The sequence below is a fragment of the Callithrix jacchus genome, chromosome 10, assembly GCF_049354715.1.
Source record: "Callithrix jacchus isolate 240 chromosome 10, calJac240_pri, whole genome shotgun sequence".
NCBI lineage: Eukaryota > Metazoa > Chordata > Mammalia > Primates > Cebidae > Callithrix > Callithrix jacchus.
This window is the reverse complement of record NC_133511.1, coordinates 11,305,760-11,324,874: the sequence shown is the minus strand read 5'-3', so window position 1 is coordinate 11,324,874 and position 19,115 is coordinate 11,305,760. Positions and strand designations below refer to the sequence as shown.

The window sequence follows — 19,115 nt, the reverse complement described above, 5'->3', positions numbered from 1 at the left end:
ATTCTATATAATTACATTTATATAAAACTCCAAAAGATACAAACTGATCCACAGTGACAAAAAACAGATCAGTGGTTGTGTGGGTGTCAGATGGGACAAGAGAGTTACAAAGAGGGAACAAAGAAACTTCTGGAAGTGATGGATATTTTTATTGTGGTGACGGTTTCACAAACGTGTCAAAACTTATTAAATTGTACACATTAAATATGTGCAGTTTATTACATAAGAATTATTCTTCAATAAAGCTGCTTAAAAATACTTTTGGACTTTAAGTTGAGAACAAAAAGATTTAGATAATTACAGTGCTCTGGTTCCGCACAGTAAAAATAAATAGATGTTTTAGGTGAAAGCTAGAATAGCATATTTAAATTTTCTGTAAAGTTAGAATGAATCATAAACACCAATCAAACACTTTCTCATTAGAGAGTCCCAGCGTGGTTTGGTGACTTGCCTGAAGTCTTACAGCTATGGTGAATACTTCACTAAACTGTAAGAGCCACAGTAACAGAGACTGTGCTATTTAGGTCACCAGAGTATTCCCAACACCTAGTACGATACCTGGGACGTAGTAGAAGCTTAATAAACATTTGCGGACTAATCTTTCCTATGGAAAGAAAGGTAAAAAGGATGATCAAAAGAAAGAAAATATCCTTTGCAATATGACTAAAAGTTCCTCCATATATCTTATTCTCCAATCTCTAACAGAGACAACAGAATTAAGTAGTACCTTTAATACAACAAATACAAGGAAATAAGTTAATTTCCTATTTTAGCTTACTGAAAACTTTATTCTAACACTTAAAATTTTTTCACTCATATTACCAACACTTAAATAAGAAGAAAATTAATAGAAAATACCCTATTCATGCAGATTAATGAATTTTTCAAATTAATAGAAAATTTCAAGGAAAAGGCTTACCAAAAATTTCTCCATTTTTGGCATATTCTGTCACAAGGTACAACATGCTTTTGGTCTCCATTACCTATTGATAAACAATTCCATATTAGTCTGACAGAAATGTACTGTAATTTTCCATAATATTCTATGGAGTTACCTAATTGAAACTACTAATAAAAGAATCACAGTTATGAACAATTCGGAAGATGGCTAAGTTTATAAGCCTGATAATATCCTTATGATTAATATGTTTGTGAAAAACTGAAATCTTTGCTTTTGTAAGTGTGGTTCATGGACCAGCAGTGGTAGCACTACTCAACCACCTGTCAGAACTTCAGAATTCCAGGCCCCATCCCAGACAAGCTCAATTGGAATTTATATCTTAACAAAATTGCCCAGTGATTTTTATGCACATTAAAGTTTAAGAAGTATAAGTATAGATAAGAGGAGTTTTGAAGATCAACTTTTCAACATCTCTTCACTGACTTCTCTAGTTCTATGTTATCATGGTAGATTCTGATTAAAAGAAGAAGAGAATAATTTAGTTCACCTGGCCTGTAGCCTAGCTAATCTGGCACAATGCGACATTCCTCCTACTATACTTTAATAATGTTACAAAGTACTCTAATTTAAAAACATTGTTCAAAAGTTTCATATCATAGCTCTACTGTTAAATACTTTTATTTAAATTCATTTTTCTAGATTCAGAAGGGAGTGTATTATCGTCATAAATTTGATTTTTCAAACTACACTAAATAGATATCTATTTAAAAAGAAAGTAAGGCCAGGCATGGTGACTCATGCCTATAATCCCAGAACTTTAGAAGGCCAAGGCAGGCAGATCACTTGAGGTCAGGAGTTCGAGACCAGCCTGACCAACATGGTGAAACCCTGTCTCTACTAAAAAAAATACAAAAATTTGCCAGGTGTAGTAGTATGTGCCTGTGATCCCAGCTACTTGGGAGGCTGAGGTGAGATAATTACTTGAACTCGGGAGGCAGTGGTTGTAGTAAGCTGAGATCACACCATTGCACTCTAGCCTGGGTGATGGAGCAAAAGTCTGTCTCAAAAAAATAGATATCTATAAATAAATAAAAAGAAAGAGAGTGTTTAGATTCAAGATGAACAATTTTTAGAGTGCTTCTCTGTAGCACTCTAACTGCTATCTACTGAAAGAAAGAAAATTAATTTTGTTCTAAGGTGTAGGTTTAAGACTATTCTCCATGAGGCCAGCAAAGTAAGAACTACCTACAATGTGGGCCTAAACAAATCAGTAAATCAACTATCACCAATCAGTTCCCTCAAACAGAAAGAATTATTATGTGAATTATGTTAGTTTGATCCTCAGTTTAGTTTATGGTTAATCAGAGACGTTGAAGAATATAATTAGTTTCTCAAAGTATCTTCTTTAGGATTAAAAAAAAAATGGCTAGGCATGGGTGGCTCATTCCTGTAATTCCAGCATTTTGGGAGGCCAACGTGGGAGGATCACTTGAGCTCAGGAGTTTGAGAACAGCCTGGGCAACACAGTGAGATCCTGTCTCTGCAAAGAATATAAAAAAATTAGCCAGGTAAAGTGGCATGCGCCTATAGTACCAGCTACTTGGGGAGGGGCTGAGGCAGGAAGATCACTTGAGTCTATGAGTTTGAAGGTGCAGTGAGCTATGATTGTGCCACCTCACCCCAGGATGGGTGACAGAGCAAAACCTTCTGTCAAAAAAAAAAAACAAAAAAGGTAATAATTTTAAAGTTTAAAGGGAGAAGTAATCAGAATTATTTATTTATTTATTTTTAGAGATGGGATCTCTGTGTTATCTGGGCTGAAGTACAGTAGCTATTCACAGGTGCAATCGTGGAGTACTACAGCCTGGAATTCCTTGGCTCAAGAGATCCTCCCACTTCAGCCTCCCTAGTAGCTGGGACTACATGTCACTGCACTGGGCTAATGTGATATAAATTTTGACCTAAGAGGCCTCTAGGTTTTAGAATTTTTAGGAAATGCTTTGCATGGCACATCATAGTCTCTCATTCTCAGGAGGCATATCATAAACCAATGGTCTTCACATTTTTAAAATTGAAAATCTCTATCAATAAAAGTTGTTTACAGCAGGGGCTGCCAACCAGGCCATACTGTGAAGCTTCATCTGTATTTACAGTTGCTCCCCATTGCTCGGATTACCATCTGAGGTCTATCTCCTGTCAGATCAGCAGTGGCATTAGATTCTCATCAAGTGTGACCCCTATTGTGAACTGCACATGTGAGGGATCTAGGGTCTGTACTTCTTATGTGAATCTAATGCTGAGGTAGAAAAATCACCTTCCACGAAACTGGTCCCTGGTGCCAAAAAAGTTGGAGACTGCTGCTTTAGAGGCAAGCACACTGTCATACACTTGCAGTCCTAGCTGAAGCAGGGGGATCCTTTGAGCCCAGGAGTTCAAGGCCAGCCTAGGCAACAATAGTGAAACCCTCTCTCTAAAAAAAATAAAATACAATAAACATGATTCCTATGGGAATCCATGAAAAACAAAGTTGCCAGCTGAGCGCGGTGGCCCACGCCTGTAATCCAAGCACTTTGGGAGGCCAAGGTGTGTAGATCACCTGAGGTCAGGAGTTTGAGACTAGCCTGACCAACAAGGTGAAACCCCATCTCTACTAAATATATAGAAATTAGCTGGGTGTGGTAGCAGGCACCAGTAGTCCCAGCTGCTTGGGAGGCTGAGACAGGAAAATCACTTGAACTCAGGAGGTGGAGGTTGCAGTGAGCCGAGATTCCCGCCGCTGCACCCCATCCTGGGTAACAGAGCGAGACTGCCTCAAAACAAATAAAAAACAGTTGCCAAATATATATGTGTATATATATACACACACGACATATATAGTGACACATGTATATTTACACACACACTATATACATGTGCCACTACAAAATGTTACGTATATTATAAAATACACACAAGAAAACAAATATAAAAAATAAACATAACTAGAGGTTTAATATTTTCTTCTTATACTCCCAAGGACATTTGTGCTAATCCATTTGAATGCACATACTGGTGTGCCAGTAAACCAGCTTTCTGACAAAAAATAAAAAGGCCCTGATTGGTAAGCCAATTACTGTGATGTAAATATTCCCACGAATGAGCATTCCAAGCTACTAACAGCATGTTAATTGACTTGCAAAGCTTCTGAAAGTTTAACAATCAACTCTCAACAAGCCGGTACAGGCTGAGTCCAGCATACTATAAGTGTACACATCACACTCTGGAGATCAAAGTCATAAGCCAGGATACTAGAACTTTTCAGTTTAAAAAGAGTTTTTCAACAGAAAAATTCTGCATGTTAAGAAATAATTTTTTTCAATATTTTGTACTATATTATCCTTCTTAAACATGAATTACTCTTTAAAAATCTGAGAAAAATGTTCCTTTAAAAAACCATGGATGGTTGGTGGGTACACTGAAAGCCCAGACTTCACCACCATACAATATAGCTGCGTAATGAAACTGGACGTGCACACCCTAGAGCTGTGAAAAACAACAAAAACCCTGAGGGCTTACACTTTAAAATGGTGCATTTTACAAAAATTATTATAACAAAGTTGATTTTTTAAAAAACAGAAAATTTATTTTCTCTACTAAGCCAAATAACTAAATAAATGTAGTCATATCTATTACAAAGTATGCCACTGAATAATAAACTAGTTTAGCCATTGTATTTTCATAAAACATATTCTTTTTAAATAAGCAAACTGCCATATCCTCATTAGGCAGCAGCACCAAAACCCTGCAGTTAAAATGCAGGGTATCATAAATATACAATTGCAAACTTCTTTTTTTTTTTTTTTTAATTTAAAAAAAATTTTTTAATTTATTTATTTTTGGTAGAGATGGGGTTTCACCATGTTGCCAGGCTTGCCTCAAGCAATCTTCCTTCCTTAGCCTCCCAAAGTATTGGGATTACAGGCATAAGCCATCATGCTTGGCCCACATGGCAAACTTTTAAAACAACTTGCGGTCTGTGAGATAACTTAGGATTTCTGATTTTTAAGTTTAAAGACAATATAGAAAAAATGGATGTACTCTGTTACAAAAAGCATACATTTATTTTCTTTCATTGATTGGAAAAACAAATATAAGAAGAAAAATCATGATACAAAGTAGAGAACTATTTTGTGGAATGAATGGAGACAGTGTCAGGCTGAGACATACCTGATAAAGTTTGATTATGTGAGGGTGGTCTAACAGTTTCATTATTTGTACTTCTCGGTAGATTTTCTCAAGGTTCACTGCATCCAGCTGAGACTTATCGATTATTTTTATGGCCACCTGCATCCCAGAACACAAATAAATACAATTAGTATAGAAAAGTTAACATTTTCTAGTTAAGAACCCTGTCAATAAGTGACATGAGATTTCACCTGTAGGTTCCTGACCCTGATGCTAGCTAGTTTAAATTCAATGCTCATTCATTCAACAAATATTTCTTAAACTAATACCACGTGTAAGGCAGTGGATGTTGTTTGGCAGTGCCTTCAGTGTGCTATGAAAAATAACTGCAAAGTTACTTTAAGTAAACATGTTTCTCTTTCAGTACTATGGTAATGTCTTTTTACTCCTGTACAAACTGAAAAAATGAAATCTTCATTTTATTAAATTAGAAGCCATATCAACTAGTTATCATCCCACTGTAAAATACCTATAAGCAAATAATCAGCAAAGTAGAAGACAGTTCAGAAGATAGTTTCTGTTGCAGTGAAATACTATTTTCCTAGAAAAGCAAGTGATAAGTTTCAAAGAATACAGACAAAAAGCTGAATATAAAATATTGAAACTCAGCCAGACTCAGTGGCTCACACCTGTACTCCCAGCACTTTGGGAGGCCAAGGCAGGCGGATCCTGAGGTCAAGAAATTGAGACCATCCTGGTCAACATGGTAAAACCATGTTTCTACTAAAAATACAAAAATTATCTGGGCGTGGTGGCACATGCCTGTAGTCCCAGCTACTTGGGAGCCTGAGCCAGGAGAATCATTCAAACTCAGGAGGCAGAGGTTGCAGTGAGCCAAGCTCGCACCACTGCACTCCAGCCTGGCGACAAACTGACACTACGTCTCAAAAATAAAAAATAAATAATTTAAAAAATTAAAACTCACTATATGAAGAAATACCAATTGGATTTTCTTTTAAAAATTGAAGTGCAAAAACTAAAATGTTAGTAACTACACTAAAATTTAACTTTGTAAAAGGAATTTTATTTCAGAAATTCCAAGGTTCATAATTTGAAGGTAAATGACTAAGTAGGCAGAAATCAATGATTACATACTTTTTTCATGCAATTAAAAAGAACTAATTTATTAAAATTAGTAGATATTTGGTTGGAAAATGTTCTGATTTAAATAAATTTTCAGATAATTGAGAATCACCCAAATTTAATTGTAAGTTCTGAAAAAACCCTAAAATGTACTTCAAATTATATCAAAAGGTATTCTAAACATAATTTAGCCTTATGTTATTGTTTCAGGGTAACAGGTTTTTTTTTTTAATAGAGATGGGGGTCTCTTTATGTTGACTAGGCTGCTCTTGAACTCCTGGCTTCCCTTCTCAGCCTCCCAAAGTACTGAGATTACAGGGCTGAGCCACGACACCTGGCCTCAGGATAACTTTTATGTATTTATTTATTTATGAGATGGAGTCCTGTGCCCAGCTGAGGATAACTTTTAACATCAGCAATTGCACATGCTATGATAGCTCAATGCTTCCAAAAGGTATCCAAGAAAATAGGACTCAGCTTGCCATTTCACATAATTCCTGCAGTCTCTCGTTTACACAATTACAGTTAACCCTGAACAACATGGGTTTGAACTGCATGGGTCCACTGATACACAGATTTTCTTCCACCCCTAAGACAGCAAGACCAACTTCTCTTCTTCCTCCTCCTCCTCCTCAGCCTACTCAACGTGAGGATAATAAGGATGGAGACCTTTATGATGATCCACTTAATAAGTAACAAATATTTTCTCTTCCTTGTGATTTTCTTAACATTTTCTTTTCCCTAGCTTACTTTATTGTAAGAATGAAGTATATAATGCATGTAACATACAAAATATGTGTTAATGGACTGTTTATGTTATTGGTAAGGCTTCCAGTCAATAGTAGGTTATTAGTAGTTAAATTCTGGTGGAGTCAGGCTGGGCACACGCCTGTAATCCCAGCACTCTGGGAGGCCGAGGAGGGCTGATCATTTGAGGTCAGGGGTTTCATACCAGCCTGGGCAACATGGTGAAATCCAGCCTCTACTAAAAACATCAAAATCAGCCAGGCATGGTGGCAGACACCTGTAATCCCAGCAACCTGAGAGACTGAGCCAGGAGAATCACCTGAACCCAGGAGGTGGAGGCTGCAGTGAGCCAAAATCAGGCCACTGCATTCCAGTCTGGTCAACAGAGTGAGATGCCGTTACAGGAAAAAAAAAAAAAATTGGGGGGAGCAAAATATTATACTTTCAAGTACATGAGGTGGTCAGTTCTCCTAACCTCTGCCTTGTTCAAGGGTCAACTGTAATTTTTTTCTTCTTTCCTTGTGGCCACTCTATCCTTTGCTATTATCTCCTAAAGCTCTATTAAGTTTAATTTCTTACCTTTCTCTGTTTCTAACTTGCTGCCCACAGGTTGTTTCCTGATTTAATTGTAGAACTCTCCAAGCTTCCCAGGGGAAATCCGATTACTAGTCAATGTATAAAATTAAATGTATTGCCTAAGAATATTATACTTTCAAATACAAAGCTTCTTCTCTAGGCAGTAAAGGACATGGGTTCTGTGACAGCTGTTTTCATTATGTTTGGTGGTGTTTTAATTATTACCACAGTCAAAATATTCTAGAAAGTAAAACTTTGACTGCTAGGTAAGTAGACTGATTAATACTATACTTCCCACTGGAAATATTATTGGACCACCTCAAACCTAAATATATTTAAAGAAACCCCCCTCAATTAAGAGTATGATACAGATCATTATTATCCGTTACTTTGGGTAACAGCTGCCAGATAAAAGCATAAATGTCTAATTGAATATGCTCAACCAACAAAATGCTTTTATAATGAGATGGGTCACAACCATGTAATAGAAAGAGACGGAGAGAAGAGATCACGGTTTTTGGAGGGATAGGAATCATGCAACAATTTTATACTGCACATATCTTGAGTATCATATTTAATGGGATTAAAGAATTTGGATACTAAATATCAATTAAAGCAAGGTATTACCCAGATAAATCTCCTTTTTCATACCCTTTTGGAACCTTGGCCTGAACAATGAAAAAGTGAAAAATATATGACATATAGTAAAAAGTTAAAAATGTTATCTAATTAAACTTTAATAATAAAAAATCATTACTTAACAAAATAACTCTCAAATGATATAATTCTTGCTTCAATTTTATCTTGGGTTACTGACTTTATCCATCTGTCTGTGACCATAAATATATATATATATTTATATTTACATTGCTATCCTTTATTTCTCAGGCTATTAGAACTATTATAAGAGGATTATACTTCTCTAAAGAAAAAACAGAGCAGGAATTAACATGTTCCTTGTAACACGAGTAGTCTAACCGCTTTACGAAATACACACTAAAACATACGATTCAAACTCAATACAAGCTTATTTCTTGCTCGTGTAGCAGAACTTGATGAATGAAGCTGGCAGGCATTTGACATTCAAAGAGGCCTTAATATCTTTAATGTGTGGCTTCCAAGGTTAACCTGAAGGTGGTCTCCATTCCAGCAAGACAGAAGGAAAAAAGAACTTTGAGGGATCCTCACAGGTGATTTTATGGGCAGGGCCTAGAAGTGGTGCCTATTATTTCTGTTCATTCCATTAGTTAGAACTCAGCATATGACCACACCTAAATGCAAAGGAGACACAGAAATTGTCCAGCTGTAGGCCCAGGAAGAAGAGGAAACAGTAGAGCTTTCAGTGATCAGCTAGCAGTCTCTGGCAAAGTCATTCAGGTAATTAACAATGGAGGTCTCTCTCAAGTACTTCCCAGAAATATGCGTAACACTAACAATGGCAATGACTTTCACAACTGCACAGCACTTTTAGAAATACTTTAAATTTTATCTCATTTATTTCCAAATTCTGTGAAGTAAATGGAACAAGCAGTATACTTGTGAGTTGATGAACCGATGTTCAAATAACGTCATATAATCTACAAAGGTCTTAAAACTCTATAATGAATTAAAGGAGAAAAACCCTAGGTCTTCTTCTAACTCCAACTTCGATCTTTTCACTATTTCAAAGCGTCTATTAGTAATACATTTACAGAGCACCTTCTGTGTGCCAGGAATTATGCCTGGGATATAAAAATATATGAGATTTGATTCCTAACCTCAAAGAATTTAATAGGTCTGTAAGAAGAGGATGAACACATTTTATCAACAAAACAATTTGTATTTGGGGATTTCCCCAAAGGTGCACTGAAAGTCCTTAATTTGCAAAAGGGTTGTGTTCCAATAGTTCATTTTAAGGATCAGAATAAACTTGGGTTTCTAGGAAGTTCCTCTCTTCATCCTCTCTTATTTAGTTCTGAACATAGTATAAGGGACAAAATCTGCATGGGAACAAGTAAGTAGGTCAAGAAAGGAACTCCACAAATGGAAAGGTCCCTTTTTTTGGTGGTGTTCATCTAATCAACTCTCTAATTACGTATGTCATCTTTAAAAAAACCTTCAATAAGTTTATATGATGGTACAAAAATGAATACCCTTTCTACTAAAGGACTGAAGAAAAGTTCCCTCTATAAACTGAAGAATACTAGGACAAACTAGAATGATCATTATCCAATTAAATCCCACATAAAGTAGCAACACTGAATATTCAACTTCAAAATACTCAGAGAAATATTAATTGAAAACAAAATACCACATTCACAAAGATTAAAAAATAACCTTGTCAGCTAAGGTTCAATGAGATGTTCATTTAAGATACTGTTAGAAGGAATATAAAATAGATTATAATTTTTCTGGGAAGCAATCCAGTAGTCTTTATTATAAACCTTAAAAATCATCCATTTCATGTAGCTTAAGGACTCTTCTGAGAAATTATTTGAGGAAATAATCTGAAATGATGACAAAGATTTATGCGTACTTTTTTTTTTTTTTTGAGGGTCTCGCTCTGTTGCCTGGGCTGTAGTGCAGTGGTATGATCTCAGCTTACTGGAACCTCCGCCTCCCAGGCTTAAATGATCCTCCCACCTCAGCCTCTTAAGTAGCTGGGACTACGGGTGTGCACCACTACACTGTGCTAATTTCTGAATATATGTATATATTTGGTAGAGATTGGGTTTCACCATGTTGCCCAGACTGGTCTCAAACTCCTAGGATCAAGTGATTCTCCCACCTTGGACTCCCAAAAGTGTGGGATTACAGATGTGAGCCACCACCCCAGTCTTATGTGTACATAAAATCAATAAAGTACTAACAAATGAGATATCAGTGCAATCTCAGCATAAGGTATGATGAGAAAAAACTAGATACAAATGTGGCAAAAATACTATCGGGGTAAAAAGATCATGGATTATTTTTTCCCCGCTTTATACTTTTCTGTGCATTTTTTCTTCAGTGAACATGTATTACTTTTCTAATAAGAAAAAACCCTATAACAATGATGTAGTTACTTATCACATATACTAACTTCATCTGAGAAATACTAGTTTTCATTTTCTCATTTTCAAAATTCTTTAGAAAATGGTTATATTATGATTTAAATATTAAGAAGACCATATATACAGAAATGTTTCTAACTATGTGAAATTTAAAAAAATACATATGAAAGTAATAAGTACATAAAATACAAATTTTATGTAGGAGGACAAGGAATTAAATGTAAGAGAGAAATGCAAAAAGTATTAAGCTGATGATTAAAGGAATTGTTTCATTTTTCAAAATGTTTATGTTATCTTTTTTTTTCTATTGAGACAGTCTTGCTCTGTCACCCAGGCTGGAATGCAGTGGTGCAATTCTGGCGCGGTGCAATTCTGGCGCCGTGCAACGTTTGTCTCCAGGGTTCAAGTGATTCTCCTGCCTCAGCCTCCTGAGTAGCTGGGATTACTAGCATGCACTACCACGCCAGACTAATTTTTGTATTTTTAGTAGAGACGGAGTTTCACCATGTTGGCCAGGCTGGTCTCCAACTCCTCACCTCAAGTGATCCACCCACCTCTACCTCCCAAAGTGCTGATATTACAGACGTGAACTACCACGTCCAGCCCATGCTGTCTTTTTGATTTTAGGAAAAAAAAAATTAATTTCTCATAAAAGAAATAGTAATCTCATGCATTTAAAGAAACCACACATACAAAAGTTTGCTTTTGGGTTCTATAAATCCACAGATTAAAACCAAAAAAAAGTAGCTTTTGGAGATTTTACAAAGAAGTTACACAATAAGAACTATTCTTCTGATAACAAATGAGAAGGGGTTAACATGTGTTCGTTATCTTAGATAATATTTGCTCCAGTCCTATTACTAATAAACTAATTTCTACAATGTCCTTCTGAAGTACCGAGTGGTATTAGCCCTACCATACATTAGACCTTTGAAATTAAAAAATAAATACACTTTTCAACTTATACAACAAATCACTGGTGGAACTATAACCTACTGGTCTATCATTTGATTGAAAAGCAAGTGTGTGGTCTGTAAGGAAAGAATTTCTGAAAGCAGTAAAAGGCAGCAGTAAAACAGAATTCTCAAGTTATCCTCTCAGAATAAATAAAACGTAGACTTTTCTCCAATGTAAATTTGGCTTTTAAAATTATTCAAACAATAAATTATCACTAGAATTTGATTTGACAGCTGGGTATGGTGGCTCATGCTTATAATCCCAGCACTTTGGGAGGCCAAGGTGGGAAGACTGCTTGAGCCAAGGAGTTCAAGACCACCCTGGACAACATGGCAAAACCTTGTCTTTACAAAAAATTTAAAAATTAGCCAGGTGTGGTAGTGCGTACCCGTAGTCCCAGCTACTTGAAGGCTGAGGTGGGAGGATCACTTGAGACTGGGAGGTAGAGGCTAAAGTGAGCTGTAATCTCGCCACTGTACTCCAGCCTGGGTGACAGAGTGAGACCCTGTCCCCCACCTCCCCACCAAAAATTGATTTGACTTTTATAATAGTAGGTAAGAAAAACAGGTAAGATTGAAAGAAAGGTAAATGGTCCTATGGTTTTATACTCACAAAATTTAAACTGAGAATTTTTAAGACTATAAAAGAAGTGATTAAAAATAATCCCCTATCGTAAAAAGTACTTAAACAAATCAACAAAAAAGACAATACAATTAAATGAGTCAAAGGACAAAAAGAATTTATAAAAGGAATGCAAATCATCATATAAAACTGTACAAAGTAATCAAAGAAATGCAAATTAAAGTAACAGAAAATATAAACATTTGTCAATTTAAAAAGTAGAAAAAAATTTTAAAAGTAGCAAAGAATATTACTTTCTGTTATCAAACTGGCAGAGACTTAGAAAATAATATTCCTGCCAAATGTGAGTTCTTCCTGGTGAAAATTAATGAGTATTCCTTTTCTGGAGGGTAATGTAGCATCCTACACCGTAAGATAGGTAATGAATATACTCCTTGACCCAAGAATTCCACTGCTATGCAATTACACTGAGGAAATAATCAGATACAGGCACAAAAATGTATGTAGAGGGATATTCTGTGAAACATTATTTTAGGAAGAGAAACAGCAATCAACTGGAAATTGATTAAAAGATGGATAGTGAAATGCACAAATACTATTTAACCATTGCTGTACATAGTTTTCAAACTTGGGGAAATGTTAATAACATGTTAAGTAAAAAATACAGATTATGTCATGTATATGTGACATCAACTTTATTACATACATATAAAATATATGTGAATAACTAGAATAAGATGAACCAAATATTAACAGCCATTATCTCTGGGTCTGGAGAATAGTAAATAAGGACGTTAATTTTCTTCTTTGGGCTTTTCAACAATGTTTATAATGAAGATGACTTCTGTAACTGGGGGAAATCATACAAATACTGTGTTTACTTTCAAGAAGAACTTAAAATAAATTTTAGTAGTGTTCCTCAGTTTAATTTGTCTAATATTCATCTCTTAATCTGTTTAAAGTATTTAAAAAAATTTTTTTAATGAGTTTCTGATGGAATTCCCAAGTTTATCTTTCAATCTTCTAATACCTCAAACTGGATATACAGACTATTTCTCTGTGAAGGATGGGAAAGTATTCTACACCAACGTTCTGAAGAAAGAACCGTTTATATAATTTATTTTGAAGAGACGGAGGTGGAAGGTAGAAGAAAGAAGAGGTACTAGATACGCTAAAGCGAAAAGAAAGATATCCTAATGAATTCTGGAACCCATTTGTCTCCAAGGAAATGAATCTGCAATCAGCAGTGAGTCATAAATCAAATGTTATCATGTGAATCCAAGAAGATAGGCCAATTTCAGTTATTTCCAAATAAATGTTTTCTTAATTGACTGGTACTGAGAAGTTCCCAGAGGATTTAAAATCAGAACACATTAAACTCTGTTAAAGTTAAAATTTCTACAGAATATAAACATTTACACAACTCTTATTTTGCACGTTTGCATTACTCCCAAAAAAGAGCAGATCATTTTGAACAACAGTTAGCAGAATAATCTGACAAATACTATTTGTCCAGGATTCCAGAAAACTAGAGAAAAATTCTATGAAAAGATATATATTCCATGACAAATATAATTTTTATTTCAATACACAAAGATCATACATAAGACTAGATATAAATATCAGTGATTGAGTTATTTGCTAACAAGTGCTTCTGTTGCACATAGTACAGTTGCTTCTTGAAATTTGAAATATTTCACAGTACAAGATTAATACCAAGACTGCTGAAAGTTGTCTTAAAATTAATTTTAAAGCAAAATAGAAAATTCAAAAGTATTTAAAAAAAGGAGTTCTCTTCAAGAAACATCATAATCAGGGTGTAATATGCCTTTCTCTTGTTTCTACCTTTGCTATAAAAATGCAATTTTAATACCTTAACAATTTTGAAAACCTTTAACAAATCTTACATTTTAAGGTAGTAAAGAATTATGCCTAACTATAAAATCTCCAAAATGCACATAGAAAGCTTTCCAGTAAACAAATGCAGTTTTCAGAATGTCCTTGTTATCAGTTTTGCATTCCAATTTCTCTTAAGGGTACGTAAGCAGCCTGACACCCACATGCCATTTTAATAAGGTCATTTATAGAATCTCTATGATATATCTTTAAGATTCTATAGACTATACATTTCCATGCTCTTTAGCTAAGCAATATAAGAGTTATGGTTTTGAGAAAAACTCAGTTATCTATTATAGAAAAGGTCTGAAAATAACTAGTTATGGCTATCTCTGAGGTTGTGATTTTATGGGGAATTATTTTCATTTATTTATCGGGGGTGTGTGTGTGGGTTTTAATGAGACTGGATCTTGCTATATTGACCAGGCTGGTCTCGAACTCCTGGCCTCAAAACACCCACCTGGCTGGGCCTCCCACAGTGCTGGGATTACAGGTGTCAGCCATCTAGCCTGGCCTCCCATTTATACTTTAAAATTTTTCAATAATAAACATGACAGATTTGGTAATAAAAATACACTACTCTTTAATGCAAAAATAATACCTTGTTACTTAGTAAATTTCCTTTTAGCACTTTACCAGCAATTCCTCCTCCCCCTCCCAAAAAATGTAAAATGTACACACAGTTATAGATACAAAAATATTCACTGCAAATTATTTGCTATAAACAAAAACTGAAAACTACGTAATATTCATTAATAAGGGAATTGCTAGGTAAAATGATATTCAACCACAAGGTAGAATACCATGCAGCTAACAAAAATGTTTTCATAAAGTTATATATAATAAGCAAATGCTTAGGTTATAATATAAAGTAGAAAAAAGAACATAATGTATATATATGTACCATGTGCTCTCATACGGAAAAAATGCATTTAAATAAAAAGACTAGTGTCATAATATTAAAGATGGGTTATTCCCATTGGTGGAGGAATTATATGTACACTTTTTTGTTTATTATAGTCTTATTTTTTTATATTATAGTAAGATACTACTTCTTTATTTATGTTTCTTTCTTTCGTCCTGAACAAGAAAGGAACTATTTCTTAAATAGAATACAAAAAAATTTAAGTGTACAATTGGCTTTTCTAGAATTTTACTTAAGAGACAAAAAACTAGCTATACCATTAACTAGAAGGAAAAAGTTACTTCCTAGTATTGTATAGTATTGATAAAATAAACTGCTCAAGGACACTCGCAGAACAGCAAACAAGTAGCCACTACTGCCTGCAAGTTTAACAGCTACATGCTATTAATCTTTTCCCATTATGCTAATTTTATAAAATTAGCATCTGTAATTCATAAATAACAAACTAATACTACAAAGCTTTTACAAAGTGTATTAGGAAGCTGAATTCTACCACCACCTGTCTTCCCTTTTGTGTGCAAAATTCACATAGAGAACTAACACAATACCACTTCAGATGATGATGTAATTATATTTCATAAACAATGTTAAACTATTTGATAGATTTCACCAAAATGAAGATCTCTTTTGTCTACTATTTTTTTTTCTAAAAGAGAAACAGACTTGAATCTCCCAAATTCTGTAGATACATATCATTTGTGAGTGATATAGAACAAGAGACAGAGAAGAGCCAATTAAAAATAAGAGTCCATATGTTCATTACATAGATGTTTAAGCCCTAAGATTTGCCTCAGGATCTAACTTGGGGAAAAAAAGTGTCTAAGTTTTAAAACACAAACTTGTATCAATGTTAAAGCATAGTATATGAAGAAACTTTTATCAGTATTAAGTATAATTGTGATATTTTGCTGATATTATTTTTATACCATATTCATTGTTCTCACTATAACTACTGTAGTTGCTGAACAGCAACGAGAACTGAATCTAAAACAAAAATTTTCACGAGCCGGCTTACAGTTTTTAAGGTAGTTTTTTTATTAAAAACACACATTTATCCGGCGAATGAATAAGGTTAAATAAAGGCTGTAAAAAACACCTCATTAACAATGGAATTGTTACTCCAGTGGAATACTTTTAAGAAACAACAGGGTCTGCAAGGCGGCTCACGCCTGTAATCCCAACATTTTGGAAAGCTGAGGCAGGCAGATCACTTGAGGTCAGGAGTTCGAAAGGAGCCTGGCCAACGTGGTGAAACCCCGTCTCTACCAAAAACACACACAAAAAATTAGCCAGGTGTGGTGATGCGCACTTGTAATCCCAGCTACTTGGGAGGCTGAGGCAGGAGAATCACTTGAACCAGGGAGGCAGAGGTTGCAGTGAGGGGAGATCACACCATTGCACTCCAGTCTGGGCAACAAGAGCGAGACTCCGTCTTAAAAAAAAAAATTCAGAGCAACTTTACAACCTAGAGATCTACAGAACTTTTCCGTTCAGCGATTGCTTTGACATTTTACTTATCCCTCTCTACCTTAGTATCTCCAATCATACCCACCAAATTACAGATACACTCACCCAAGTCAAATTCACACTATTTCTTTTTATATGTTAAGAACTTCTTTAGAAAAGCACAAGGGAAATGGGTTCTGTGGACTAAACAGTTAGTCAATTCACACAGATACTACACACACGATTTAGGATCTAAGTCCTCTTTCACGCTCTGACCAGTGCTTTCAATTACAAATGAATGCACTGATCTCACTCGGATAACCAAACCACGATATTACTTCATAGTGCCCCCTAGCTCTTTAAGATATATCAGTTTAAAAGGGACACCATTTGAATTGTCAATCTCAAGAGAAAGCGTCAGTCATTCTACTTATGCAGCTCTTAAATAGATACTGTATTAACTAAATTTGACTTGATAAATAATAGATAACTTAATTAAATCTTGCTACTAATCCCAGTAAAAGTCGATGAGAAAAAAATATTGTGAACTGATGGATTTGGAATTCAACCACACAATATACTACAGTTCAAAAGTTTTGTAGGATCTCTCTATAACTCACAATTTGTTTGCTTTCTGAAAGATATTAAGCAAGGGCTCATAAAATGTGCATTTAAAATGCCTTCTTTTATGTAACTTAAAGGGAAATGCCATGGCATTAGGCCATGGCTCTGCAGAGGAATGGAACCCATTTCTTCATTTTAAAAAATACTGGGATCAGATTAAACTATGATAAGATTTATCAATATCACTATAGTCAAGTTACCATTATCATTACAAAGAATCTAAATTGCTAACAGGTAAATCTGTGAGAAGAAAATATCTGACCTTGGTCCTGATTCTAAAAGATAAGTCAGATTTGGACTGCTTCAGGATCAGCAGAGGAAGACAAAAAGTAAAGAAGACAGAATGACATATACCCCTTCCTTCTGGAAATGGCATTAAGCAAGACTTCTGAGTACAACTACAACTATAAAAATTACTCAGGTTTGCAAGTGCCCTTCGCCTTATATAAGTCATTCTGAAAAAAAGTCCTACTTTACTCTACATTCAAACTCTAGTACATTCAACCTAATAAGGGAAAGAGCAGAATAGGACCAAAACTGGGGTGGAAAAAAAAAACAAAACAGGAAAAGGATGAAACTCCAGGAGGAACTACAATAAGGCAGAGTAGAGTACGTCAAAACGACTAGGTTTATTCTAAAGAATGGTTTTGTTTCCACTGTTCTTCTAAGGTATTTAATTTGCACGTCTTAAAATAGAGACCCTGAGGAGAGCAGCTTGAGGCAGTGGAAGGAAGGGGGGCGGGTTAGGTAAGAACAGAGACTTGTGAGAGAATATGTGCGGTGCATTAGAATGTGCAATGAAGAGAGTGCAGGATTCACCGTCAGGAAGCAGCTGAGGGCTTTATGAGTAGAGGCAGCATCTGATGTGGTTTAAAGAATGCGTATTACAGCCAGAATGCACACCTGGTACAGGGACAACCCTAGACAGGAAAAATCAACCCACTTTCTGTGCAAGTGCAGAGATGACCATTTTAACCAGTTCTATTGTCTGGAGCATTAAATGGAAATGCCCCAGGCAAGAGATCAAGCTAGCCAGACACCAAATCAGAGACACCGTGGGGCAAAAGGAAGGAGAGAAGATGGACAGTGGCCGCGCGGACATTCCCAGCCACGGGGCCCTTCCTCGCCAGGCAGGGGAGGGGCGCCGGGGTCACGGGGGCCGCACGATCCCCCATCTGCGGAGCCCAAGCACAGGCGGTCCCCTCCTCGGGCCGGCGACGTCTCTCACGGCGCAGCCTGGGAACACCGAGACTTCCCCTCCCACCCCACCCCCAGCCGAAAGCAGGGAAGACGCGGAACTTGGGCTCCGGAGCGGAGGCCACAGACCAGGTCACGGCCCGACTGGGGGCTCTGGGCGAAATTCCGGGTGGCCACCGCGGGCGGCGTAGGGAAAAGCAAAGCCCTGGCTGATCGCGCTTCCAGTGGAGACACTGGGGTCCGGGTGCCCGGGCCCAATCCCTTCGCTGCTCACCGACCCCCTGCACCTCCTGGGTCCTCACAGTCCCAGGCCCACTCGCCTCCGTCAGTGGCGCGGCCTCTCGGGTCTCCCCGGTCCCACCACTGCGGCCGCCCCTCTCTGTAAGCAGCTCCTCTCCCGAACCCTCGCCTCCGACGCTCCCGCCGAGCCCCGGGCCGCACCTCCGTCTTGGTGATCCGGTGCCGCGCCAGCTTCACCACAGCGAAGTTGCCCTTGCCCAGCGTGCCCTCGATGTCGTAGAACCCCACCCGGACCGGCCCGCGCTGCAAGTGCCTCGGGCCATCCGCCATGACCATGCTGGGCCCCGCTGCTAGACACGGCGGACAGGAGCGCGGGCGGGCGGGCGGGAGGGCTGGCAGCGCTTCTCGGCTGGGGCGACGGCCGCTCCGCTTGCTCCTTCGCTCCTTCCCTCCCGCTCCGCAGGGCCCAGCCAGGCGCGCGCCGCCGCTGACGTGCGCCGACGTCAGGGGGCCGGGGAAGGGGGACGGGGGCGGGCCCGGGCCTGGATTGGTCACCATGGCGACCAGAGCACCGCCGTGGTCGGCGACGGGATGGGGAGAGTGGGGGGAGGCGCGCGGGGAGGGGCGCGGGCCGGACCGGCGCACTCCTTCCGGGCTCAGACGCCCTCCTCTCGCCTCTCCGCCT

General features: G+C 37.3%; 1 protein-coding gene across 1 annotated transcript in view; it reads right to left on the bottom strand.

The window, feature by feature from the left end:
- The window catches only part of SIK2 (salt inducible kinase 2), a 119,846-nt gene extending 100,936 nt beyond the window's left edge, over positions 1-18,910 (bottom strand). The window contains exons 1-3 of the mRNA XM_035264495.3: positions 18,632-18,910; positions 5,108-5,224; positions 920-983 (exon numbers count right to left, since the gene is read on the bottom strand). Of these exons, the coding sequence (XP_035120386.3) occupies positions 920-983; positions 5,108-5,224; positions 18,632-18,766 (316 nt within the window). The 5' untranslated portion in view covers positions 18,767-18,910. The remainder of the gene's footprint in view (positions 1-919; positions 984-5,107; positions 5,225-18,631) is intronic.
- Between the last annotated feature and the right edge of the window lie 205 nt (positions 18,911-19,115).